Source organism: Apteryx mantelli, chromosome 8, assembly GCF_036417845.1.
Source record: "Apteryx mantelli isolate bAptMan1 chromosome 8, bAptMan1.hap1, whole genome shotgun sequence".
In the NCBI taxonomy this organism is placed as follows: domain Eukaryota; kingdom Metazoa; phylum Chordata; class Aves; order Apterygiformes; family Apterygidae; genus Apteryx; species Apteryx mantelli.
The window spans coordinates 8,296,043-8,324,011 of NC_089985.1; the positions used below are offsets into that span (position 1 = coordinate 8,296,043).

The window sequence follows — 27,969 nt, forward strand, 5'->3', positions numbered from 1 at the left end:
ATATTTTAAAAGAGTAATTTATAATCCCATGTTATCTGCTTATTATATAAAGGAATTAGATTCCAGAGAGTCATTTCTTCATTTCTCCAAGAAGATATGCCTATTATTCCTCCCACTATGTGTGCATGGAAAATGGGCTTATGTGGTGGATGAGAAAGTTCAAACCCCACTGACAAGCCCTGCAGGCACATGATAGAATTCCTGCTTTTCTTGGAAAAAAGATAAAGATATAATACTGCTTGGGTATCTGAACTATCACGGGAAGTGAACAAGGCTAGAGTAAAAGCACACTGTTGGAAGCAAAATGTACTGTTCCAAAACATATCTCACGGCCAGCTGTAGATTTTCTATTTTGCAATTAGGGATAGGGAAGAAGAGTATCAGGAGCAAGTATTCTCCTACTCTGTGTTCCAGTCTGTGAGCAATAACTTCTCTCATATTTATATCTGAAATGTGAATCTATCACCCAGTCTTTAACTTCTACAGTGCAAAAGCCTTCATTGCTATTTGAGTCAAAGTCATCAAGTATAACTACAGCTCTTTGTAAATAAGACTCTCCCAATTATTTGAGCAAAACAAAGATGGTTTGCATATAAAGCTACTGTGAACAGAAATAATAGAAGTTATATAGAGAACAACAGAACTGCAAGTACTCAAATTAGTTTTCTTAATGCAACTGCTCATGGGCAGACTTGGGGCATGCAATTTCCAACAATAAAAGAGAAGACGCTCTTCTGAGAACAGTTCCCCATTAGTTCTATTTATTATTTACCATGAACTTTCAGGTTATATTTTCTTTCTGTGCTTCCAGCTTCATTGACTGCCATACAGACATACTCTCCATTATCAGAAGGCGTAACGGAAGCTATGATGAGCAGTGTCCCATCCTCCAGAATTGAAATCCCCGGTTCACTGCCTGTCAGCTCTCTTCCATTACGTAGCCATTTGATGACAGGCTTTGGAATACCTAACAAGAAAAATGCGAAACTTCAAGAAATTCTTTGCTTAGCTCAGAATAAGGAGGATTCAAATAACTCCCACTACTTGCTGCAACTCTTACTGGTAAGGACAATCCACACGGAGGCACAATGGGCCTTCAAATTTACAGGAAGCCCCTACTGTTATATCATGACACCAACATTAAGAACCTTAGTCCTAAACATTTTAATGCCCTCAGTGGCTAGCAATGACTTTTTACAGAACTTCCACATACGGTGGTTATTTAAATCACTGTTAATTTTAATTTTTAGCATAAAAGTACGCTTGGAAAAAACTGCACACTGTACATTTTTACAATGACAGGCAGTACAAATAAACTTAACAATTATCAACTGTCAAAAATATATATATATATACATTTGTCACTGAAAGCAGTAATAACGTTGCACACCTTTTGCTGGACAAGGGAACGCAACACGTTGATTTGCCACTCTTTCTTGAAATGGACTATTGTACGGAGGGTCGAGATCATCTATAGTAGGAGGTTCTGAAAGAAAGATCAAGAAAAGCGTCTTGCCCTCTGCTCCTAAATATGAAAATATGATCTAGCAATTCCTATCTTACTAGTCTCTCTCATTCATACAGGTCACATTCCAATAATCACACATTGATGAAATGCGCTATACAAGTAGTCTCTTGATTTCCATTTAGGAAGTAAGCAGTACAAAGAGACTTTCAAAATTTGACTCAGATTGGTTCTCTCTAAAAGCTGCTATATTTATTTTGAAGGCAGACACAGTATTTCTGCAAAATCTGAAAAATACTAAACTGTTTTTTCTTATACCACGTCTTAGTACTTCTTCCATCCTTCATTCTTGCATCTCATTTTAAACTTGTGTGCTGACTGGGACTATAGGAAGAATATTATTTATAACTAAGTGAAGTTAGCGGAGGTTCTTTGTTGTTTATAATGGGTGCGTCTCAGCACCTCTAATCCAAAGGGATCAGAATATTGGCTTTAGACTATCACAAAAAAAGAAATAATTCCCAATGAAGTCAGTCATGTTACATTGATGTCAGTCAGCTGAGCAAGTCAGTAGTCATACTTTATACTTAAAGGGGCACATTGATCACTGTTGCCCAGTTACTATTTTAAGAGAATATTAACTGACTGAGCTCTTCTTTCAGCTCATACAAAATTCCATTTCCACTTAAAGTGATATCAGGCTCTGACATTCAGAGACAGACTATTTGAAAGCTTTTGACATCTGAACACAGGGAGACAATATTTTTCATTTTAATTACTCAGTGCAAAAGCACTGGGTAATTACAAGCATCTTTAAAGATTGTTTAAAAATACATTATATTTTGGGTTTCCTTTTCTTATTTCTGCAAACCCTCCGAAGCCTCTTTGCCTATTTCAATTTTCCTTAATTAACATCAGAATATAGCATCTAAAGCATACACAGATTTGGATTTTGTACCACGTAACAGTTACAACAGCAAACAATATGGTCCTCCAAAACACACAGCAGACAGCACTGGCATGAAATTATACTTGGTCATGGTAGGAGGCAAGATTACCAGCCTAGTTGAAATACCTTGAACTTGCATTGTTATCTCTGATGTGTCGCTGCCCGCTACATTACTAGCGACGCACTTGTAGACTCCAGCATCGGAAAGCTGGACTTTGCTGATGCTTAGTGCTCCATCGGGGCTGTGGATAAACTGGCCACCATCCATTAGCACGGTACTTCTGCCTTTGAACCAGGTGATCGCTGGAGGAGGGATCCCCTGGGCACTGCAGGGTATGTCAACTCTGTGGCCAACGTGTACTTTCATAACTCGAGGCCCACGCCGTATCTTTGGAGGAACTAAGACAAGAAAGTCCACAGTAACGCAAAGAAAACGATGTGCAAGATCACTCTTGGGAAAATACTTGTCAGTTTTTGTTATTTTAGGAAACGTCCTTCCTTATTCAGTGAAACTGAATTCCCTTCAAGTGACTAAGGAAGCAAAAGTGCACGTTCCCTACAGACTGGAAGTACAATACCCTATTGCTTAACTTGGATAGGCTAAGTTTCAAATTCTACTGCATTACTTCCCTAGAAGCAGCATACTCTTATTGCACTGAGCATATCCAAACAGCTATGGATACAGGCTGTTCACAACATAAACAATTCAAAAGCTTTTATGATAAAGTTAACTACATTTTCCCTTTGACATTTTAATTTCCTTCCCCCTAATCCCTCATCTTTGCATGCTTCCAAACACAAGTTCAGACAAGGAGATAAAGTATGACTAGAAGAGATTCTGCTGGTCCCAAAGAAAAATATAAATCTGACATAACTCTTTTGCCACAATGTTTTTATTTCTAGGGATCACTGACAATAAAAAGACTTATAAAGAATGTCTGAAACAATAACAAGTGCCATTTTTCCAGACTCTCTGCTAATGTACAAGTATAGATAAACAAAGATGTGCGCTGATACTGGATCTCTCTATGCACACAGCTAGACAGCAGTCTGTTACAGCCATTGTAATCGAATTAGCGTAGTCTGAAGTTTTTGGAGCTGCTTGGGGCAGGAGTTCCAATCTGGTACGTTCATGGTATGTGATCCACTTCAAAGCCATATGCTGGCAATGGGCATTGGCTTCCCCAAAACTCCACATGAGCCACAGGAGAACCATCTCCATGTGCAGCTACCACTGATCAGCCTCGTCTGGGCTGTACCAAGCCGTGGCTCCTGCACCTGCTCTCCTCTGTGCCACAGCACTAGCAGGAAGTACATATGCCAGGGCCTGCGCTTCTGTCTGACATGGAAAAAAGGTGAGGAGGAATAAACAGGAGAGCATGGAGTTAATGATATGTGACATTGAACTGAGGAGACCGTGGTTGGGGCCTCAGTGTAGGGAGAGCAGGAAGGAGACAAGGGGGTGAGAGTGTGCTCATCCATGGTAAAAGGTGAGCCAAGTGGACATGGGTCCTAGCTTGAGCAACCAAGATTAGACACCTTCACCGAGAGGGAGGAAGGCTGGGCACAAGGACAGGGTGCTGGTCTGAGCAGAGAAAGGGCAGTAAGAAGATGGGTTAAAGTATTGGTTTGCATAGGTGGGTAGAGCAGAATCTATAGGCATACAGCTCAGGACAAACACAGGAGCAAGTGCCCATCCACAGGCAATAATGTTGCGCACTGGTTTCACTACCACCACTTGTGGTGTACAAGAAAACCTGGGACACTCCTTATCAATAGAGTTTGGATATCTAATTCTCATCAGATCGGTGGGAACTTAACATCTATAAGCCTTAGCTAACTTCGCTAATCTCAGCATTTGGTGGAAGACTTACTAACGAGAAACTTCTTATACAGAGAACTCCCAAAGGCATTAGAACGATTCTAAACTCCTGTGGCTGACTTAGGGAGAATCAAATACCATGTAGTGCTGTATTTCCTTCATGATTCTAAGCAACATTAAAGGAAGATAGAGAGATAGCTACACCACACACACACTCACACACATATACATGCATGCAGTATTTCCTTTTCAGATAAGCAGTAACAACAATTTGCATATGAAGATAATATGACCTGAAAGAATATGGGTCAATAGCATTGAAATGTACTTAAGAAAATATGTTCTGCATGAAAAGATGCTAAATTCCAAGTGGAGCCTTGCAAATGATTATCCTAGTTAAAACTTACCATGTACATTTAGCTTCACTGACTGAGTCACATTCCCAGCAATATTTGTGGCTACGCAGATATACATTCCGCTGTCTGAAACTTGTGTCTCACTGATCTTCATTGACCCCGAGGGTAGGAAAGTGTGTCTGGAAAAATAAGCAGCAGATACACTGTATAAATATTTACTGAAAGCAGAATGATCTCTACTTACATATTACTAACCATTGCTGTGAACTAAAATAACACTGTTCTACATGAGACATTGCATTGTGCTTTATTATTAAACTATGACTTACACTTATTCATTTTTTGTAACTCTTTCCTGAACCTCTACATTCAGAACACTGAGCAAATATTGAAAATATAAGATCTACATAACACAATTTGGTTCTAGCTACTTATAGGACATATTAAAACCTATCTTACTTCTAGAGATGAGCAAGGGAAAAAAAAAAATCAAATAGATATGGAGCCCTTTAACCTCCAGTCACAAATATAAGCTCAGCCCAGGTCATCAGTGTCAGAAAGTTGCTGTAAAGTTTTTGATTCTATTTCATCCCGACAAAAAAAAAGATGTTATGATAGTTAAGAAGGAAGAAGGGCTTTTCTGAAGGCTATTCTGATTCAAAACCACCAGCTCTGGTGTTAACAGAATTTGTCACTGTTCACCGCTAAGTAGTTAACTGTATAGCATTGATTTTTATTACAGTTCTGGTCACAGGCTTGCAGCATTCAAAGATACAGTCTTGGCCAGCTAAGCCAAACTCTTCTTAAACAGAAGACAAAAGAAATAGAGACAGGGAAGAAAAAAAATAAGGTATGGACATCTATGAATTGGTTTGACAACTAGAAACTCAAGTCTTGCACTCAAGGTTATATTCAGCTTAGACAAAGTTGGTGGGAATTGGTGATATCACCTGTCTTCCTTTCTCTGGCACTCTCTAATCAGGACGATGTCAGCTTATTTGGTATAAATGGTGAATCTGGGGATTGCAACAGCCTGGAGAAATGAATGGCAAGAAAGAGAAGTTCATTTCTTCTAAGCCCCCCATATCTGTGTGGTATCATGATTCCTCCTCTGCTGCCCATCTCTCTTTTTTTCTTTTTTAAAGTATCCCCGAAAGACATGATGGCTGGAGGAGCTTGCCTCTCATTATGTTGTCCACTTATTAGATTTACTTCCTGATAAAAGTCCTTCATTTCTGATTTCACTCATCTTTTGTTTACTGGTCACACTTCTAACATTGTCTTTGGGTGGTTTCAAACAATTTGGTTTGGACTAATTCTTTAACTTTTGCTGACATCTGTAAACAATCTTGGAATGGGCTGAATTGGACTTCTTCACTGGACAACTTGGACCCCTCCACAACAGCCATGAGCAAGTAGCCTAATTTATCTATGTCTCATGAGGTAAAATAAGGACAAGTAATGGATCAAGAATGCAGATTCGTTAGTGCATGAGATGTGGTCACAGAACACAGCAGAAAAATCCACACAAAATACTGCCAACAAATTAACTTTCTGCACACAAGACCCTTCATCACAAAAAATGCTGGCACACCCAGATATTACTTGCTAACGCTGTTGCAGACCCACAGGAATAGGTGGATCTGAAGATCAACTTTTCCACAAAGGCGACAGGCTCACTTTGAGGTCTGTATGATTCCTCACCATTGCACTGGAATCGCTGAGACACACTAGACAACTGGCACAGCAATCTCTAGTGTGTGCATTTGGCCAGACTTGCTGTTCCCTGGTTTAGGAATAGAGCCATAGCCTTTATCTCTTCTTAGGTATCTTGAAGACTAGAAAGCATTAGCAGCCCCTGTGATGGTGCCTGACACTTCAGCTGGGGACATGGGGAAAAGAACCACCTAGTTTTTGCCTCCCTTATTTTGTTCCACACCAAAATAGTAAGGAAGGAACCAAATATCATGGTCCACCCTGTAGACCAGACAAGTCTGTTCCCAACTCTTCAGTCTCCAGAGCTGTCAGCTCAACATTTTTATAAGCATTTAACTATGTTTTCTTATTTTCATGAGCAACTGGAGAGTTTCTGGATCCAAAACACAGCAAGATAGGAGCCCTTGTAAGCACTCCCAAACATTTATCATCATCTGTATTCTACTGGCGGACCATACCTCATATGAAAAACAGACAATGCTCCCCTGAGCATAAATATGAAGTGCTTAAGAAAAGAAAAATACATTTTTAAAGATTTAAAATCAGACACAGATTATGTGGGTCTCAGGGCACCACCACAGTATAAATATAATGGGACCTTCTTTGACCTTGGCCTCCTGAGGTTGCTAACTCAGAGTGAATTTTGAAGTTTTGTCTTTGCTTATAAACACTTACTGGAATGGAGTCTGTACCATGACACACAGCTTTAGTATCTTTCAGAAAGGGACACGTGCTCAGTTTGGGAAAAGAATTTCAAGACCTAGTGAAACAGGGTCCTTAGGAAAGAAAAGCAAGGACAACTTAATACCTTCTGACTGAACAAGAGGCAATTAAAAATTGTATGCCCTTCCAAAACCTTGAAAGCTTAGAAGCAATTTCATTTTCTTTTGTTTTCATCAAATGTTGTTACCTCGGAGAGAATGGAGATATGAGCTGCATTTCTTTGGCCCAGGTAATTATGGGGGGTGGCAAGCTCTTTACTTCACATGGAAGTGTGACATCTTCCCCTGCAATTACTGAGATCTCTATGGGTTTATCATAGTCATTTCCTTGCTGGTCTCCAGGCCTGGATACTCTAGGTTTCACTATAACATGGAACATGTTAAGAAACTGCAATGAATATATATATATTTGTACAAATGTAACACCATACAATTTTACTTCAGATTAAACATCTATTTTTTATATCAGGTATATAACATTACAGTCTTATTTTTTAATGACATGTCTGCATTAAACTTGCAGTTGTGAATCACCGTAATGCAGATTAACCCAAGTTCCTAGCTCAGGCACTGGCTGATGCAACAGTACAAACATCAGCAAGGCTGCACTTTCTGCCCGAGAAGCTGGATAAGTAGTCTACACCCGCTGTTCATGTATGCTGAGCTCTGTACTACACAGGTCGTTTGCGACCAATACCTGAACTATGTTACACTACAGTGCCAATACCTACAAGCCAAAGAGCCTTGCGCAGCAAGCCCAAACCTTCATCTAAACCAAATTTTTGATAATACTGGGAGATGGTAGGAAGACTTGTGAAGGACGGGACTAATGAATCTTCATTCTTCTCTTCCATCAGCAGGAACTTCTGTTTCTGTACAGGTGCTTCCTGTCCACTGCCATACAAGATAAAATTATGATATGCCCAAATTCCCTAGTCCAAGAACACATGGTGACAGGTACCAGGAGGTTTTAAGAGAATCATAATGGCTGAAGGATAGGACTTTTAATCTCAGCCATTAGTAAAACTGCCTAGTATGTAGCAGATCACTGGATCCAAAATCAAAAGCACTAAGTAGAGATTAGCTTAAAGCCTGTTTGCACTGCAGATATCATACTCCAGAACATTCACCTGAGCAGGTTCTGCAGCCTAAATTAGAGCTCAATTGGCAGAAGGGGGAACAATGACACTAGATTTGGTTTTAACTTGTATATACCATAGACAGTTAGCTGGACCTTCCGTGTAGCATAACCAGCAGCATTTGTTGCCGTGCACACATACTCCCCAGTCTCTTCACCCCCTGGTGAAACTACATAGAGACTTCCATCAGACCCTGCAGAAAATTTCATGTTGCTGGGAAGAATTTGTTCTCCTTTCTGTGGAAACAAAAAAAAAATAAAATAAAAAGAAAGAAAGAAAAAAAAAAGAAACAAACCCCACAATGCATGGATTTTCTGAAATAAAATAAATTACAGGCATTTAATTCAAAGAAAGTCAAAGCTTACGGAGATAAAATAAAATCTAATGAAAACAAAAACACTGTTAAAGGAATATAAAAATTGTCAGTCCCTGGAGTAGCTCCCCTAGTTTAACCCATTGTTGCGGCCCTTTCATATGAAAACAGTTGTATTTTTAACATAACACTGGGTCAGATTTTTCACTGTGCAGTATGCTTTACGCTCTTTAATGCGGTTTTGTAGACCAAACAATTTGCAGGCAGTCTGACGAAACTGAGCAATATCCTAACTTACATTACAGTACTGCTTCTGTTGTTTATAGCTGCGATGGAAAAAATATTTTGAATTAACTAAGAAGCTTGGCGCCAAAATTCTGCCCATATAAATTAACTAACGTCAGCAAACTCATCACTCTTCTGAGCTCACTTTCTAGCAGTAACAAGAGCAGAAGTACAGGGATTCTTATGCAGAAAACCTTTTACATTTTCCAGACCGTAATTCTCAAAAAAAATCAAGATTTCAAGTGAATTAATTTTGAAGTGCATTTTTGCTGTACAAACAGACTTTGTATAAAACGTTTCTCAGTCAGCAGATTCTTCCCCGTGTGGACAGGAAGTTGTATTTGATAATTAAGGAGAAAGATAACCTTTCACTGCATCTCATTTCTCCTGTTTTACTCATTGCCAAACCAACCCAATTACTGGGTTCTCTCCCTGCTTTTAAACAAAACTGTTCACAATCAGTTACATCTGGGCAACTTCTGAGGCAACACCGCGTTCACAGCAAGGTCCTGCAAGCTATAACATACCTCAAATACCTGTTATCACCAGACATTATGTTGTTCAAGTAGGGGGAAAGAAACAAAACAAAAAAATAATCTCAGTCTGATTCTTAGACCTCAACCCAATTTTTCAAAAAAAGGTTTCAAACTGCAGCCCTGGAACCATTCATTACCTAATGCTCTTCCCTCCTCATAAGCGGATCTCTTGTCAGGGACATGAGGAAAAGTCACAAATGGTCAACTCCACAATGCCATTCTCACACATGCTTTTCTCAGAGAAAAAAAAGTCATCTTAAAATAAACCTCCAAAACAAAACTGAGCTTTCAATCTGCAGCAAGTTCCAGATCTCAAATTATCAACTCACAACAAGAATATTAACAATTTCTGAATAGAAAGATACAGAGATAACCAGCAAAGCCTCTCCAAAGAACAGGACTTTGATCTGTACCTGGAGCATGGCCAGAAAGGATCGCTCTAAGAAACAAAAGCAGATGCAAATAAATAGAGACTTCCAGGTCCCTCACCACAAAGGTTTTTGGCTGCTTTTCTTGCATATAGCTTTTATTATAGCTAAATGATGTGCTCAATTTAGCTTTCATCATGAACAGCTCGAAGATGAGAAGTTACCTTGGACCAGGCAATAGACGGCTTAGGAACTCCACTTGCTTTGCAAGGCAGCGTTACTGGGATTCCTTCAATGGTACTGAATATCTGCTGTCCATGCTGAATAACAGGCAGAACTAAAAATAAATATATATATTAAACACAGGCAAAAGGCAGATTTCAAACCATGGCACATCTCCTACAATAAAGTCTGCATATTCAGCTACTACTTCATACAGACAGCAAGGACAGGGAATTTTCTGTCTGTTCTCCGAACCCCAAAATTGACATTGACCGATCACTTTCTCCTCCACTATCCAGTCTTTCATTACAACTAGATGCTTGTTCGTAACAAAACACGTCAGCCATGGGGGAATCACTGGATTAGGTACATGTAGTTTTAAACTAACCGTAGGTATTTCACCTAGCTGACTGGGGTCATTTCAGAAAGTGTTTGTAACAGTATCCTCTGCTGACATTTTAGGCCAGGTTTCCTGAAAGAATACTCTATACGTCCATCCTAGACAGCACGTTTCATAAGAATGGGTTCAGCATTTTTGGTGCTGAATCCATTTCAATCAATGGACAGTATTTTGAACAGACTGCTAGAAGAGTGAGAGAGCTGATCACTCTCCAAGCTCCTTTAGTTCTTGTCACAAATGTCAGAAAATTGTGGCAACTGCACTGATGGTTTCTGCAGGGACTGGACTTGCTGACGGAGGAACTTGATTAAAATCACCAAATCACTTCACAAAATCACAAACAAGATAACGAGAACTCCAGTTCCACTGCCTACCTGAACTGGTTTTGAATTAACAACAGAGAGAAAAAGCTCAGTATAACAACCTGTATATCCGACATCTAAGAGAGAGATTTTAAATATATACATATATACATATATGTTGATTTCTGTCCTTAAGTTCTGAAAAATTCCAAAACTGCTGTTCACGTGGAAGACCTTATCAGACACTGAGTACTTGCATATATTTAAAAAAAACAGCTATTTTAACATAAAAAGATGTTCCAGCATCTTCAGTGAAGCTTAAAATAAGTCTCCCATGATTAATTTGACATGTGAGAAAATTTCAGGCTGTAAACAATGAAGTGGTTGTGACCCCCCACACAGTTAATACAAGTATCTGCAGCTGAAATACAGATGCGTTACCACAACACTAACACTTGTCTTGCTGTCAGTGTAATTTTGGATACTGTTAAAAAAAAGAAGTTTTGCCAGACTCATAATTTATTTTAAGTGCAATACTCCCATGAGTTGTGCTTCCTTTTATCAATTATGAAATCCCTCTGACAGCACTTGGCATGGCTTTCCAGTAAACTCCCACTTGCGCCTGTATTGTTAATAAAGTTAGAGATGAAGTCTGCAAAGCACAATCTATAAAGATGTTTAAAAAGGAAGATTTTTCAAGACCACAAAATGGTGCTTGTTTTTTTATTCTAAAACCAGTCTCAACCACACAGTTCTTTCCTGCGCATTGGACCCCAATTCTCTCCGCATTACTACACAAAGTAACATCATTACAAAGAGGATATTTGAGAAATTAGCATAACTTTAATGAAAAAGCTCTAGTCAGAGCTACAATTAGTAAGAAACGCATTCTCATCTTGAAATCAGCACCAAAGCAAGAAAACAGCGTTCCTTACCATACACGTTAACGGTGGTCGTTTTGTTGTTCGTTCCAGCAACGTTACTTGCCATACAGGTATAATCACCTCCATCCTGCAGCCGAACTCTTTCAAGGTGCAGGCTGCCATCACTGCGAACATTAACGTAGGGATTGGGAACCAGCTGCCAAAAGAGTGATGTAACGTTTTACTGAAGAAAACGCTTGTTTCATATTTACTTTGGGATACAGTGCGACTTCTCTTTACTCTTTCACCTTTTTTTAAATTACCCATTTGTCAGGAAAAAGCAATCAGCTCTGAAGCATACATTCCCCTTCTGAGGATGTCGCACAGGTTTGGCAGATAGGATAGCATATGTTTTTGTTTTAAGTGCTGGCAGCAGCAACACTTAAAAGTCCTTTATTGTGAAAGATCATGAAGAGTTCTAACTCTCACCAAGGAATAGTACTTTTTAAAAAAATCATATATCCTATAGCAACATAAAAAAATTACAGGGATCTTTATCAATCAACCGGAACAGCACAGCATACAACAGGCTCAGTAATGTGCACTTGCCTTACAGACAGATTGTCAGAATAAGAAATTGTCTCAGTCATGCCCCGTTCAGAAAAAAGTCGCATCCTTCTCTAAATGGTCTAAATGGGATTTGCTCCAATACTTCCACTGGACTGTAGCTTTTGCCATGTGCTTAGAAGGGCAGAAAACCAGCACCCCTGTACAGAGGCATTAGCAACTCTGAGAGAAGCATCCTGGCAGCATTTCTCACAAAAGTCAGAGCCTGTGTCCATCACACCTACACAGTCTAAAGAAAAGGGCAAGGATTCCCGGTGGTACAAAATTGAGCAGAAAACTCTAGCAACTTCGAGGGAAGACAGTGCCAGGGTTCTGCCTGGTGACCATAAACAAAAACTGAGCTGGGTCTCCTTGAAGCCACAAGGGTAAAGGCAGGATTTCACAGGTGGCTGTTGGAGGAGAAATCAGCAGGAAATGAATTGCAGCTCTACTGACAGAAGACAGTATCTAATGTAGGATGTGGAAGCTCAGGTGAAGGAATTTTTGCTAGCAATTCTTTCAATTACAGGTGCGGAGAAGGGGCTTTAGGGAGCAATTTGCAAGCAAGATACAAAGCAGGACTTCATAGGGATCTATGCCAATAATTTGCCTACTACTAAAGAAATGAAACTTCACTCAGTCAACAAACGTAGGTACAGCGTGTGCGTGCAACCTTCCTTCGTGCAGGAGTTATCAACTAGCGATGACAGGCTCTGGAAGGAAAGAGAAAATATACAGGCTTTCAAGCGCTGAGCAGCGCACAACTAAGAAAGGAGTACACAGCAGAGGGATGCTGACATTTGGTCTCATCCCATTGGCAACAGTAAAACTCAGGATATTAAAAAAGTGCCGAAAACTGCAGAAATTTTCTGATACTTTTACAATATCTTTATTTTAAAAGGTAGGGAAAAAGAAATAGTTTTCAGTTACCAGGATTCAAAATCCGAGTATTTTTGTCATTCTGATGGAGATGCTCCACTAGCATTCCTGTATTCAGAGTCGAAAGCTGACGTTCAGAAGCTAACTAGCATACATAAAACTGCTGTCAGTTAAAAAAAAAAAAGAGAGAGAGAGGGGAAGAGAGAAAAGGACAATTCACAAATACTTTGGTTCCTAATTCATTTCTAGACCTTCACATCCTCCACTACTGCCTCCTCTTTCCTCATCTATGCTTTGGAGCTTGAAATTTCCCGGCATGGGCAGTGATGAGAGCAAGGCATGACGGTGAGGATGCCGCACCTCCCCTTTCCTATTTTGAGCAGTACTCAGCTATCGTTTCTCGGGCGGGGGGGAACGGCCGCACTCTGAACGGCAGCCCCTGCAGAAACTCAGCAGCAGCTGCAGCCCTGCACACCCAGCCCCTCGGCTGCTCCCCGGGAGGCAGCAGCTCCCATCGCGTTGAGGTGGTCAGCCGTAACTCAGCTCTCTCGGACACTTGGACCCTTGCTTCCTGTGAGCCAGCCCAGTCTTGCGCTACAGCTTTATTTGTAAGTGTAAAATTTATTAGTATATTTACACATCAACCTCTGTAAATTAATCAGGTAAGAGAGACACTTTACCAAGTTGCTATCGTGGATGAAAACGTCAGTTGCAGATTTTCTCTGTCAAAGAATCTTACAGAAAACAAAATATTCTTACCACCATACTGTTTTTAATCCACCTCCGGTCTGGAATGGGGTTTCCAGCAAGCAGCACACATGGCAGAGTGAGCTGCTGTCCCTCAATTACATTGGCTGTGGCTGGGCTTACTCCAATCAGAGGTGTAACTTGAACAAAAAAAGAATTAGATGAACAATTAGGCATTTTTATATATTCATGCAAAGCATAAACTCTGAACTTCTATTATTTGTCCTTTCACTAACGCTACTTGCAGCAGTGTCAGACAAAGGTCTCCTTGTGCAAGGTGCTATGCACATATTGCAGAAGAAACATTTCTTGTGGTGAAAACCGTACGATTTAAATAGAGAAAAAAGGGAAAGAGAAAAATGTGACAGTCAAACAGCATGATAGTGCCAACACACTTAAAGTGTACTTGAGAGCACTCTGGTATCAGAAACACCAATGACGAAGGCAGAAGAAACAAAACGAAGGGATGGGGTAACATGGAAGAGAAAAGGAAGTCGAGGAAATGCACATAAAATGACCCTAAGGCTAAGGAACTGCAGCAAAAGACAGACGTCGTCCAGCTGAAACTGGATCCAATACAGTATTTCCCTGAAAACTTAAGTTTCTGTGGACACCAAGTTGATGTATTATTTTTCCTTACTGGGGCAAAACACTGAAGAATAAAAACAGCAGGTTTGGTGAGGGCGATATATAAGTAGTGGTTTCCTCTGGGTATAAAACTTAAACTTAAAATAACTTAACATAAAACTTAAAACTTTAGAATAGAGGTCAACAGCCTGGCCAAAAATTCTGCATGCTCAGTAAAGCTCCAACAGAAAGCCCTTGTATACACACATAGCATAAGTTGCTTTTAAATAATGGGGATTAAAGAACAATTTTGAATTGGTAAAAACATCTTGTCTATCAAATGTTACTAGCATACAGATTCCCACCACATGTTTTAAGATAACAAATGTCTTCTCTGATGGCAGATGGACCTCAATTCCTATGCTCCCACAAACATATACATTCCATAGCATTATTACCTCCTTTTATTGCCAATTGTCCAACCGAGATAATAAACAATTCCTTAATAGCACAGCTATTGTCAAGGCTGGATGTTTACAGTCTTCTTGGATCACTTCCCAATTATATCAACACAATGCCCTAAGCTATTTCATTGCTGCTTTTTATTTTTAAGATGAATTAGATGGCAGGAAATTCATCATTAGCATTGAGCATCATGGTGATTTTTCATTTCTTAATAAATTTACTTAGGTATAAGAAACAGAGGAAAGAAAAATCACTTTGGAAGGTCCATTTAATAAAGTGTAGACAGAATTAATTCAAATTATTGTAGCCAGTCAAAAGGCAATGTTCAAATGTGCAAAATTCACTAAATTCAATTATAATGTTCCATGCAAATATCTTCTGCTTCAGTTTGTGCAGAAGACTACATACATGTAAATGTAGCCTCAGATATAAGCATACAGATTTGCCACTGTGTATGTATATAAAACACAGACATCCTATTTGTTGTACAAACACCAGCAAATATCACGTATTCCAGCTACGTTCCAGGTATTGAAATGCAGCTTTTACTGATGTCACTGACATGAACCAGTCTTACCCAGTCCAGTTACTGTGATTGTGGCTGGCCGTGACTGAATCTTTCCAAACTGGTTTTCAGCTTCACAGATATAAGTCCCCTCATCACTGACCCACAAATCTGGATGAAAAAAAAAAGAAGAAGAAGGAGGAGGAAGAAAAAAAGATGAGATTACAGTGTCTTAAATGATCTCCCAAAGTTTGCAATATATGTATACCCTATGCTTACATCTTTCACTTTTAAAATATTTATTTGTCAGACTATTCATTTCCATTGGTCAAAAAGTAGGAAAGCAATGACTATGTGAGAACTTAAGTAAAAAAGTATTATGTATATACGGTACTTTTCATCACTTTAGATACAGCATACACTTTAACACAGTGTATACTAATATGTATATACAGTGTATGATAGTATACTATATATCCACACATACATACACTATCATAAACTATATATAGCAATGTGTGTCTGTATGTGTGCAGACACCTACACAGCAGTACATAACATACAATTTAACGCACTATACGTACAGTAGAGAGGAACTACTTCACCCATGCTGATTATGTTCAGCAGGAAATAAAATAGCTAATTAAGAAAACAGAATAACATCACTTTATGTTTGGGTGACTGAAATGGTCCAGGTAACTGGAATCACAGAGACACTGGCAGAATTTCCAGTTATCTACCCAAATTAGGACGTGGCTAAAACAGTGAATTTAACACTTCTCTAAGAAAAAAAAAAATCTGCTGCTCTTCAGTGTCAATGGAGACCATAAGCTACATATATTTAACAGAAATATAATCATTTCTATGAATAAGAGTGAAGTCAAATGACCAAACACAATAAATTTCCAAATTCAGGGAAAAGCAAACTGCGTGTCAACAGCAATGAAGGCAGTATCAGAAACAGAATCTCTGCTAAAATTTAGTACTTTTACAAAGTTAACTGAATACTATAAAGTAGCATAGCAACTTAAATGCACTGCAGATGTCATATTTCCTTACAATATGTTTTCCTTAAAAAATTTAGTCCACCTACTATTAATAGACAGAGCTCCTGTTCTGAGCTGACTGATGGAACTAACTGCAAATGGTCTTGAGAAAAGGGAAGCACCATTCAGCCGCCTCCACTTAACCTTTGGTTCTGGGTAACCCTGAACATAGCAAGGCAGTGTGATGTTTGAGCCAATGTCCACGGATTCATCACTGGGTTCCTGAGTGAAAACAGGGGGAGCTGGAAGAAAAGGAGCACACAGAAAGTAAGTCGGGGAAGCAACATGACATTAGCATTCTGCTTACACTATTGGCAACCTAAATTTATATCCTACTATGCCCATTTACTCTCCTAACAACTGATTCCCAAATCCAGCAACACGCTGCAAAAGCATCCTTGCATACTCTATGTTCATAATGGGGAGCTCAGAAATGGGCTAATCGCCTCCAAAACACGAAGGTACAGCCACCTCCTTCAGAAGAAAGTACATGCTCAGGTTTTAGTGTTGTTAAGCTCCTCCTTTCCTGCAAAGAGCTTTGCTTGTTATCCAGAAAGCGTATATACCTGACAGAGATGTGCATTTATAACAGGACATGACTTGTCAGGCCACAGGCAATTCAAAAGAATTGGGGAAAGAGGAGAGGAAGGACTAATTTACAATAACCTTATATGGTGACTTAGGTTGGTATAATAGATCCTCTTCTTGAGAACTACGCTAGGCTGGGGTTTGAACAGTTTTTTTCTCTCATTCTCTCTCCCTCCTCATAACTTATACGCTTTGCAAAAGAAGTAAGAGTGAAGAAAAGCTGGAGTCCAAATGAGACAAGGAAACTTAGCTTAGTGAACACCACTAAAAAGGTGTTCCCGGAATACACAACTATTCGAAGACATACGCTTATTTGTGACAAAAGCTCAGATAAACAAGTGCACCAATAACCAGATATAGAAATACTGAAATCAGAGTATTTATTATCTAAATTACAAGCTACTTACAGCCAACATCTAGGGTTATCTTTCCAGAGGCTCTCCCTGCATCATTGGTAGCCACACAAGTGTAATCACCAGCATCCAGATCTTGTGTTTCCTGAATCTTCAAAAGACCCCGATGACTATCAATAATGAGAAATGCAGATGCCCTCAACTCTAAGTCACCTAAGTCCAAACAGAAAAAAGTAACTGAAATATCACAGGGTATTTACCAAAGTTATTCCAACAAAACAGCGTCCAAGTCTGAGATTATTTCACAACATGACTGTATTCACTTAGCAGATAACCACTCTGACTTCCATTCAACTGAGTGGGAAAATTCGTTACTGCAAATCCCTTTTTATTTATTTATTTTACAAGGGGGATATAAACCCAAGTAGCTTTGGATGGAGATTAGCACTAGGACAGTGGGTAAGGCTGTATTTCTCCTTCCCAAATTAGAGATTAAGTGTGGCAGCCACTTGCCTGCCAGCTCCTTACCAGATCAGCAACTCTGCAGAACCTGGAGAACAGCTCCGCTACCTCACACTCAGCAGTAGCCACAATATTATTGTGTAACATTCAAAATTGGCCCATACGTACTCTTTGGGATGAGTACCAAAGCCTGTTGACTCCAGCTCTAACCATCAACTAGGTGAGTTCAGAAGAAGCTTCCTCTGAGGGAAGGTTATTTGCAAACAGATCACAACAGGCTTTGCGCTTGTCTCCAGCCACTGTCAGCAATGAAAGACTGGACTGAATAAGCCATCTGTTGGCAACACCTACCAAACAAGACTGCTGGTATTCCAGAAAACAGTCAGGAAGGTGGTTTACACAACTACATGCAGCAGTCGACTGCTTTTTCTGAGAATAAAGGATCAGTTTTGAGCCAGGGGATTCTCTGACTCTGGTTTAACTCTATAAAAACCTTCTTCGCTTGTGATACCCAACAGCCTGCTTCACTACTTAATAAATTATAGCAGAGACCTCTGCAATTTGGAAGAAAGAGCAAATAAAAAATTCTTAGACTTTGCAAAAGACTTGGAGGAAACATCCAAAGGCAAAAATAGAAAGATACTTTGAGATTTTTGTAATGTGTCTAAACATTTTCTGACAAAGAAAGAACCTTATTAAAGTAGGCAAGAGGCTCAACTCTATCTTGTTACTTATGTTAGGATATGTTTATCCACTGTATTTAAACAGGAGCAAGAATTTATGCTCTAGAGGTCAGGTGCTGCATCTTAGTCAGAAGACTTCGTAGGTCAGTCACTGGTTGAATACTACATCAGCTTTCGAGAAAATGAAGTCACTTCAAGATCACCGTTTAAAATACTACTGCTTAAGTAAATAAACCAAACACAAAGTAAGAAATGCACCTTTAAACCATTTAACTTGGGGAGGTGGGATTCCAGTCGTTTTACATTCCATAATAGTTGTGTCTCCAAGGGCAACCAGAATTTCACTCTGAACTATGGTCAGTGTTGGGCCCTCTAAAAAGAAACAATACAGAAAAAAATGAGTTCTTCATCCAAAGCATATACCATTTTTAAAGACACATAATGTGAAAGACTGACTTTTTCTTGTTAGGTGGACAGAATATTTATATTAAAAATCAAACAGGCTTGAAAAACACATAGGATGATTGCCAGAAACTGGCAAACAGAAAAAAGAAGAGTTTGGAACGTCCAGAGCACCTGGACTGCAAGTAGAATACACAGGAATTCAAGGAAAGAAATGAAAGAGCTTGATCAAGGAGGAAGTAAAAAGACTCAGAGTATCTCTCTCTGCAGCTAGATGTTAGTTATCAAGAGCTTTAGTACTCTGCTATTATTAAATTTATTCTAATTCAGTAAAACATATATTATCGTGGTGTTTAGAGGACACAATATGGATCAGGACTCCAAAATTCTAAACACACTACAGGAATTTACAACAGCATGGTTTCCTCCAAAGACCTACTCAGTCACGCAGGCCTACCCTACTTTAATATCTGATCTTAGTTTCCTCTTCAAAGTAGAATAAGTAGAAACATCAAGCCCAAGACATCTCCTAACAACACTGCTTGGATTTGAACAAAAACAAAAAGGGACATTTGAGCTGTTCAACATCTTTCCTCAATTTTTTGAAATTTCTACTGGAATGTTCTGCATGGCTCTGTAAATATCAATGTTTCCTCCCCAAACATGTATTAGTTTGCTTTTTAATTCCATTGCATTGTTTCTTTTCCTGCTTACCAATGTAGATAAGGCTGGATGTCTGTTTCTCTGTCCCAGCTGAGTTACTTGCCAAGCAACCATAAAGTCCTGCATCTTTTCGAATTGCCTTTCTTATGATTAAGGTACCTTCTGGGGTCAATCTGTACCTGGGAATAAACAGAGGACTAACCAAAATCACAAGTTAAAGAAAAAAAAAAATGGTAAGGCCACCCTCCAAACAGCAGCAGCCCCATGACCAGAGGGTTTACAAAGAAGTATTATTGTTTTTTTATTATGATAAACAACAATATTTGCTATCATTATAATCTCTCAGAGGATTACAATGTATTTGGTGAATAGCATCAAATTTAACCTAGTGAAAGACTTCTGAAGAAGCTAATCATGGTATTTCTATTTTAGAGAGGAGGAAACTGAAATTAAAGAGCCATAAAGGTGAAGTTTGAGGCAGAATTTCCTGAAACTCACAGACTCCTGTGGAAGAAACAGTCAGAATATTTTGGCATTCTTCAAAACTTCTTTCTCAGACAGGAAAAAAAAAAGGGGGGGGAGGGGGGGAGAAAGCTATAGCCCCTACCTGTTTGAACCAATAATAAACATATCGTTATGTGTCCATACTACTGTTGGTTTTGGATAACCTGTTGCAGAACACCTGATAGACACTTCAGAGCCTTCTGTAAAAGTCTGATTCTTAGGCGAGATGACAACCCTAGGTGGTTCTAGTAAAAGAAATAAAAAATAGCAAATTAAAAAGATCCATTTTGCAAACACAGATGATAATAACTGCTTTCTTATAGTTTTCAAACAGTTGTGCTGTGAGAAAACAGTCCCAATAAAGGAGACATGAACGCTTCCTTCCAACTACCTCCATTTAACATGGGCAATGACCATTAGAGACACATGAACTATGTCATATGGCTGGCTGCTACACTAAAATACAAATAACCTGCGTTCATGACATTCTTTAAAGTCCCTTTACCTAGAACGTTATTCAGAGAGTTCATATTTCTTGAATTAGTTATATTTCCTTAGACCCCACCTCCTTCTTCTCTTCCTCTGTCTTCCAATTCCTCAGCATAAAACACAACATGCCTTTACAGAAAGGCAATATTAAGCCAGGATTCAGGTTACAAAGGCCAAATTAATTCACATGCCTACACAGTTCACTTTGTATTGAGATACAGAATACAGAGCTCCCAAATGTGGACACCAATTCTGACAAAAAGCCAGAACGGACCAAATAAATTCACCAACACGACCCATCAAGGCCACAAAGCCAGGGTGAAATAAGACCAAGTTGTGCCAGGTCATCATTTTGAATAGAAAATAAGGTTAGTGGTTTCACATGGATTCAACCTACACGTAATAATTAACTTTGAATTTTAAGTGCATGCTTAAAACTCAGCAGAACAGTATTAAATCAACAAAGTGTAAATCCAAAGGAAGAAATATTTAAGAAAAAATTGTACAAACTCCTGAAAACTAAAACCAGCGAACACAAGCTTTCTGGCAGGCCTATCTCAGAATTAATCTGGGTGACGAAAATAAAAGACATCATGTGCACACAGGCGCACAAGGAGGCTAACGGCAGAGTTACGGTGAGGACAACTGAACACACAGCACTGACGACACCAATTACGCCGTGACTTTCAACAACGCTTTCTCAAGAAGAGACGCCGGGTAGCACCATGGAATTTGTTCACTTGTACCCTTCACAGATTTCCTCGATGATGTTAAAAGACCAGCAACACCATGCACTGTGGCAACCGACGTTTTATTCCACACGATATATGTTTTTGTCTACTTAGAGCGGAGAGAAAAAAATCCCCATCGCTCACTGCCTGAAAAAGTAGGAATTTACAGTGCTAACTGCTGCTGCTTCACCTTCGCTAAGGCATAAAGCCGGCGACTATTGGACCAGAGGCATTCACTTTAATTTTAGGGGTCTGGGCTTTTGCCAGTCATGTGCTGCCTGAGTTTTAAGGTATTCGTGTGCAGAATATCTTTTGCTGAACAACCTCAGACTGAAAGCCTAAGGCTGCTCTCTCGTTTTGGAGACTAAGAGAGGCTAAATGCACGTACACAGGGGATGGAGCTAGAGCTGCTCTGCACAGCTCGCTCCCATTAGCTTCACGGGGAATTCCACCATCCTATAGACTCAGATGACAGATGTTTGATAAGTTTTTATTGCTGCTAAGGAAAAAGGGGTAATAGCCAGTAAATACCATGTATTTGTGGGGGGCAGAACCTATCAGACAGTGGACATGAAAGTGCAACGCTAGGAACTTCCAGGGTAACAGCAGAACTCGTTCTCGTTGAGTCTGCGATGACGAGGAAAGCAAGCAGGAGCCCTCCCGCAGCTCGGTTCCTCGGGAAGGCCTAATGCCATACGCCTGTCATTAGTGTGGGGGCAGAAAGACTTGCTTCCAAGTTCTGTGCTTTAATGCTATTTGCTTAAAAAGAGCATTGACAAAAAAAAAAATACAGTGTTTCTGCCAAGAAAGCAGAGTTTGCTTCACTTTTTCTTAGAAGAAGTTGAATGTTCTTGAAAATGTGCTGGGAGTGAAGCAGGCTCTGCTTTCTTACAGGGCAGAAACATGGTATTTTTTTAGGCAACGATCTTTTTCAAGCAAATAGCATTAAAGCATAGAACTTAAAGACTTGTCCTCCCCACAGCCTCAGCGCGCTTAATGAGAAGGGGTTAGCGATGCTCTGTTGCTGATGGAAGAACTGAGATAATGAAAAATTAAATGATTTTCACAGGCTCAAACATCAAGTTCAGGGCACCCAAAAAAATAAAAAGGCCATTTCTTCACCTTTCCCATGGATGGGTTTATCAAGCGTAGCAGAGGTTTGGGAAATAGGGGCTAGCAAGGCTATAGACATTATCAGTCAAGTCAGACCCAGCTGACTTTAACAAGACAGCTGTACTTGAGCATATCCACCTTTGCTTGAAAATATGGACTAATTAAATCACACTACATCCACAAGGTAGGGGAGTACAAGCAGTACATAAACAGTCCCATGGACATTAGACATTTTATTGTGTGCCATGATCACAATTCCTATAGGATGATTTGTCCTGTGATATATCTTCACTGAACATGAGACCAAGTTTCTTAAGGAGCATAAAAGGAGTTTTAAGATATAATTAGTGGTAACATCAGCATACAAATCATGCACATAAGTTATTTAACCTGTGTAGTATACTTTTATTTCAAATATTTGCACTATGTTTTGTGTTTTGAGTTTCATGAAAAATTCAGGTTTGTTAGCATTTCATGAAAACTTGTATGCCACCCCTATTAAGCCTATAAACCTTTTGAAGGAAAAGGTTATTTCTGGTTTAAGGAAGACTTTTTGATGCAATATGTCACCTGGTGCTCTGATCTCTGGATAGCAGAACTATTGCGAGGACCTGATGACTTTGTTTTCAGTCATTAACTGGCTGTGTGAGCTCAGAGAAGAGTCTGAGATCCATAAGTAAAAATGCATTAAAAAAAAAATAATCACACAACTATATACTGCCAAAGGCGATGACCACATTTGCATGAGCAGAACAAGGAATAAATTAAATAATGAATTTACATATAGAGTTACAAAACTGTAAACTCAGATGTAGTTATATAATGTCTTATGATTTCCATTCTTAATTTTATGTTCCTTAACCTTCCCCAAGTTCTTTACTTTTCCATCTGTACAGTGAATTTAATACCATCTGCAGGCTCCTATCAAGTCCCTGCAGGGTTTCATAAGGGGTCTGAATTTTCCAAGATCCTGGAGGAAAGACACCAGAGGAAGGCACAACCATCGTTCTAGAAGTACCAGAATTAAATCCAGATACGAGGGGGCAGGGAGAGGGAAGAAATGGATGCAAATTACAGAACTGTCCTCAAGTGGTTCATGATGTGCACAGCTTTCTCAGCTATTTTTATTCTGTTTTAAATCCTGCCAAGAGACACTGGGAGATGTTTTGCATGCTCTGGTCCTGGGGAAGGTCTACTCTCTTGTTGATATTAGAAAACTGTGTTTGGCTCCAGCGGCGATTGCACACTGCGCTTTGACAACGCACCACTGACTGTGCAGTTACTTTCACACAACAGCATTATCAGATGAGCAGAAGGCAGCAGGAATAAGACTTATATTTAACACACAAGCATTCTGCTGGTTTGCACCTTCCAGAGACAAAAAACCAACATACCCAGCTGCAATACCAGCTAGAATTAGTGAGGCCACACTTGGCACGAAGTAACCAGCTTGTTTCCCTGCTCAGGGCAGGATGGTACCCGCAGGGGCGCGCAGAACCGGCTTTCTTGTACGACAGGGCAATTGTCTTTGTTTCGCTTTGCTCGTTGGTAAATCACGGGGCAAAACCTAGATGCGGGCAAGCGAGGAGCACAAGCTCCTTACAGTACCAGTACTAATCCCACTCAAATCCCCAGAGAAAACCTTTGAAACGGAGATCACGTGCACAGCTCCTGAAGAGAATGGATGTTGGCCTGGAGATTTCCACATCTGCGGCATTCATGCTTGCAACCTTCATTGGCCCTAATATTCATTAAAGCCATTTCAAGCAGTTAATATGAATAAAGGAGAGCAATTACCACATTTTTATTTTATATAGTATAAAAAAACCTTATCACCTTTTATTAGTAAAAACTAAAGGGACTTTCTAACAGTGTATTTTTCATTATTTTATGCATTTTTATTTTTCTAACTGGAACTTTTCCCCAAAAGCCAGCTTGCAGCTGGTATTGACTGAGCCATTATCTGTAAAGAATCAATGCTTTCTGTACAGCACCTTCAAGAGTCTTTCTTGCCTTTTTACAGTTTCCAAGAATGATGTTTGGAAAGCTGCAAGATTCAAACTGTTCATCTGACAAGCAATGCATTAACAATACTGAGTAAAACAACTATTTAAACGTATCTAGACCAAAAACCCATAATGGAAGAATGCAATGACTTCAGCAGCTGGCACACACTGGTTGCAATTTTTTAAGGTTTGATTTTTGCAAAAATTCGCTTCCTCAAAACCTAAAGGTAAACATCGAGGCACTGCTACGTACACTCCAGCAGACTTCTGGCAGAGAATATACAGAACCCCTTCCCAGGGCCCAGGATATGGGCTCTTCACTAGCGGTCCCCTATACTTATGACCCATTCTTGTTAGCATCAATTAAAAAGGGAAGGGTCTGAACTGACTTCTGTGGTCTTCAAACTACCAAGATACTGCAGGAGCGCGTGTTTATGATAAACCCCTACTTTAAGTTGTACAGGGACTGTAATGTTGGTGTGAAAAATTAATCATTTCTTTAGACTGTGAAGGACTGTGTGACCACAGCGATGTCTATGAATTCTTGTGTGACCATAAGTTTTATGGATATGCCTTAGCTTTTCAGAGAAAGTATATGAACGGAAATGTATGACTTTGATCTCAAATTTTCTGAAAGCCTACATTATGTTAGTGTCAAGAATGCACTCCAGAAAGCTATAGAAAAAAACCAGAAACCCACAACCCTCTGCTATTCTGATAGCTATTAACACATATCTATAAGAAAGACGAAAGAATAGGGTTATGCAGAGAGTGAAAAATTCCCACCCAGGAATAGATTTCCACTTCGAAGTCAACTCAAGCACAGAATTCAGGTTAAAAGCATTTCTACAAAATAAGACATTTATGCACTTATACATAACTTGTTACTATATTCTCAAGAGCAATCTTCTCTGCTCATCCGATTTCTATGGTTTCAGCTTAAATCATGTTTTAATCAATATGCATTGCATTTAACAGTAAATATTCACTGCAGTATTTCAGTTTTGTTCATGAGCTAAATGGAAAAAAAAAAGTGTAAAAGAAAAACTGCAGGCAAAAAAAAATTGACAAAGTTTCCTGTTTGAATGACAGGGTGAGAAGGGATTCATTACAGCATAAATAAAGAACAAAATATTAAATAGGGATAAAGAAGAGGTAGCCTTCAATATTAAATGTTCATCCACATTCATCTGTACTTTTGGCTTCAACCAGGTGAACTTAATTAAAAAGGAATAGTGTCTTTGGACCTTATTATCCACTTCACTCACTTGCCAGCTGCCTCACCTAGCTGCCAGCTTCCTGCTGATCTCCTTGCCCGTCCACCCTCAAACATGTACAACCACATGCCTCACTGCATCCTCCCTCGCCCTGGCCTTCTGCAAAGGTGACACGGCAGAACTCAAAGCAAGGAAACATCTGTTTCAGCTACGCCCGTGTACTAGCTTAAGGAAAAGAGACACAGCAGCAGCATTCAGGGCTGATTTTGAGACTCTTTACAAAGCATCCGTGCACCTATTTAGCTTTTAAGGGGCGAGCGGGGAGCATTTTCTGGCATCTTCTTGCTGTTCAGCCAAGGAGTATGCGCAAGCTGCAATTTCACCAACTCCAACCACACTCTTTGCTACCACGTGGTGGAACAAATTGCTCTGCTTTGATGTAGGCAGTGTCCATCACAGCACTAAGAAAGAGGGCCATGAAAGACAACAGGGAAAGGAGGAATCATTTCTTCTCCATAGTCAAGAACTAGTTTCCAAAACGCATGCAGACACGCACTTAAGAGAGTCTTTACCCTACAGTCCAGAAGCACCTTCTCACCAAAGTTGTTATTCATAACCATCCCGCACTTCCTGGTAATTTGGCATCCACTGACCATATACTAGAAAAATTTAAGCACGCTATTCACACCAGTTGTGAACAAGAGGCCATAAAGAAAGCATCTGACACCATCCATAGCACAAGCCTAGCCTTTATAGTGGCTTGCAGGAGAAAAAAATGCAGAAGGAAAGGAAACTGTTTCCTCCCTCCACACATCACGGTCCCTAGAAGTTGGCAGACTCAGAAAACCACTTGGTGAACACCTTTATAGACCCCAAGAGGTCAGGCATCCTGCTCCAGCAGAGCAGCACTGACAAGCTGCAGATAAGCAACCATCATCTTGGAAGACCAGAGTTTTCCAAAAGGTGAAATAGAGGACTTCAGTTAATGGATACTTCTCAGGGGATGTATCCATACCTTCACTTGATAGAGAGTTCATTTCCTGGAAACATAAACTGAACTTGTTTATAGCCCTATACATAGTCTTTACCGACAACTGCAAACAGCCCTCCTAGAAGGGGCTGCCAATCCAACACCTTTATTAGAGCAGTACGTACAATATTTAATAAACAGATTTTTTTGCTTTTTACAAATTCTGTTGCAGTAATAGAGATGGTAGGATAACAGAGGAAAGATTATTCTTGTGCTTTGTTTCAATGAGGAAACAAGGCAGCATCAAATATCCTACAAGAAGCTAGTTCCCAGGAGATTTGCATGGTATATTGTCTTGAACAACAGGTTTGGATAAGTCAAAATACACCTGGAAGTTCTCATTTCTAATTGTTATGGTTCCACACCTCCAAATCCTCTCTTAGAAGTCATTCAAAAGGCTTGCATTTCCCCCAAGAAAGCAACTGATAAGCAAGAATGAGAAACCCATTTTCAAATGACAGAAATATGATGCATGATAGATTTTGTCTTTTAATTGCTTTTTTCCCCTGTTTTAATGCCCTAATTTTTCATCATCTTTCACCAAGTTAGAACTTAAATTCATTGGAGTAAATGCTCTTCCTACTATGCATTATCTGAATAGTCTATGAAATTACAAAACATTAATTAGCACTTATTCAACTGAATTCACGATAAATGATCCAAAAAAGACAGAAATGGGCAAGACATTGCCAGTTGGACGAAAAAGCTTTGTTTGTCCTGCTTCTGTACTGATCTGTAGATGGTCTCACCCAGGGAACATCATCAAAAGAAACCTCCCAGGAAAGACCGGCCTGCGAAGCACGGCAGTGGGGAGAAAGACTGACGCACACGGGGACACTCCATAATTTGCTCGAGTCACAGAGAGCTCTAGAGAGGCTCAAGCAATTCCTGACCCTTCTGCCGGACAACTGCGTTTCCTGTGCAAGAGGCTAACTTCAGGAGAACAGCGTAACGACTGTCACTGAGCCTGCTGGGAATGGTAATCAGCAGCTGCCGGGCCGTTCTAACAGATGGATACGTACGGATTCAGCTCTTCTTCCTTCAAAGGACACTGACTTTTGCATCAAAGAACACTGCTGAGAGTTTAACGGCGTTTTATTTCCTGTTCTGAAAAGGGTGGAACAGGCTACAACAATAACAGACTTTCACTAGTAACTAAACTATGCAGCTTGGAAAAGATTAACTCATCATCTAGGACAGTTCCAATCAACAGCTTAGAAAGAACCAAGTGCTATCTGAGCTGCCTTCCGTTCTTTAGGACTGAACAACTTGCATTTAATTTATTTTCTATACTTGAAATAGCAAAAAAAAGCAGTAATACTTAAATTATTTCCTTTTTTGTTTTCTTTGTGTTTAAATTGAGCACTATGAGACAAATTTCTCCTCATCCATTATTGCAGTGTGCATCCACATATGTAAGTGAATGAATATTCAAATGACCATTTACACAGAGAT

At 39.6% G+C, this 27,969-nt stretch overlaps 1 protein-coding gene across 1 annotated transcript in view; it reads right to left on the reverse strand.

Moving 5' to 3' along the window:
* The window catches only part of HMCN1 (hemicentin 1), a 187,794-nt gene that overhangs the window by 98,122 nt on the left and 61,703 nt on the right, over positions 1-27,969 (reverse strand). Inside the window, exons 12-26 of the mRNA XM_067300619.1 lie at positions 20,032-20,173; positions 19,476-19,603; positions 18,618-18,731; positions 17,269-17,427; positions 16,321-16,515; positions 15,300-15,398; positions 13,703-13,830; positions 11,531-11,675; positions 9,896-10,008; positions 8,246-8,405; positions 7,219-7,393; positions 4,644-4,771; positions 2,541-2,813; positions 1,391-1,486; positions 773-967 (exon numbers count right to left, since the gene is read on the reverse strand). Of these exons, the coding sequence (XP_067156720.1) occupies positions 773-967; positions 1,391-1,486; positions 2,541-2,813; positions 4,644-4,771; positions 7,219-7,393; positions 8,246-8,405; positions 9,896-10,008; positions 11,531-11,675; positions 13,703-13,830; positions 15,300-15,398; positions 16,321-16,515; positions 17,269-17,427; positions 18,618-18,731; positions 19,476-19,603; positions 20,032-20,173 (2,250 nt within the window). The remainder of the gene's footprint in view (positions 1-772; positions 968-1,390; positions 1,487-2,540; positions 2,814-4,643; positions 4,772-7,218; positions 7,394-8,245; positions 8,406-9,895; positions 10,009-11,530; positions 11,676-13,702; positions 13,831-15,299; positions 15,399-16,320; positions 16,516-17,268; positions 17,428-18,617; positions 18,732-19,475; positions 19,604-20,031; positions 20,174-27,969) is intronic.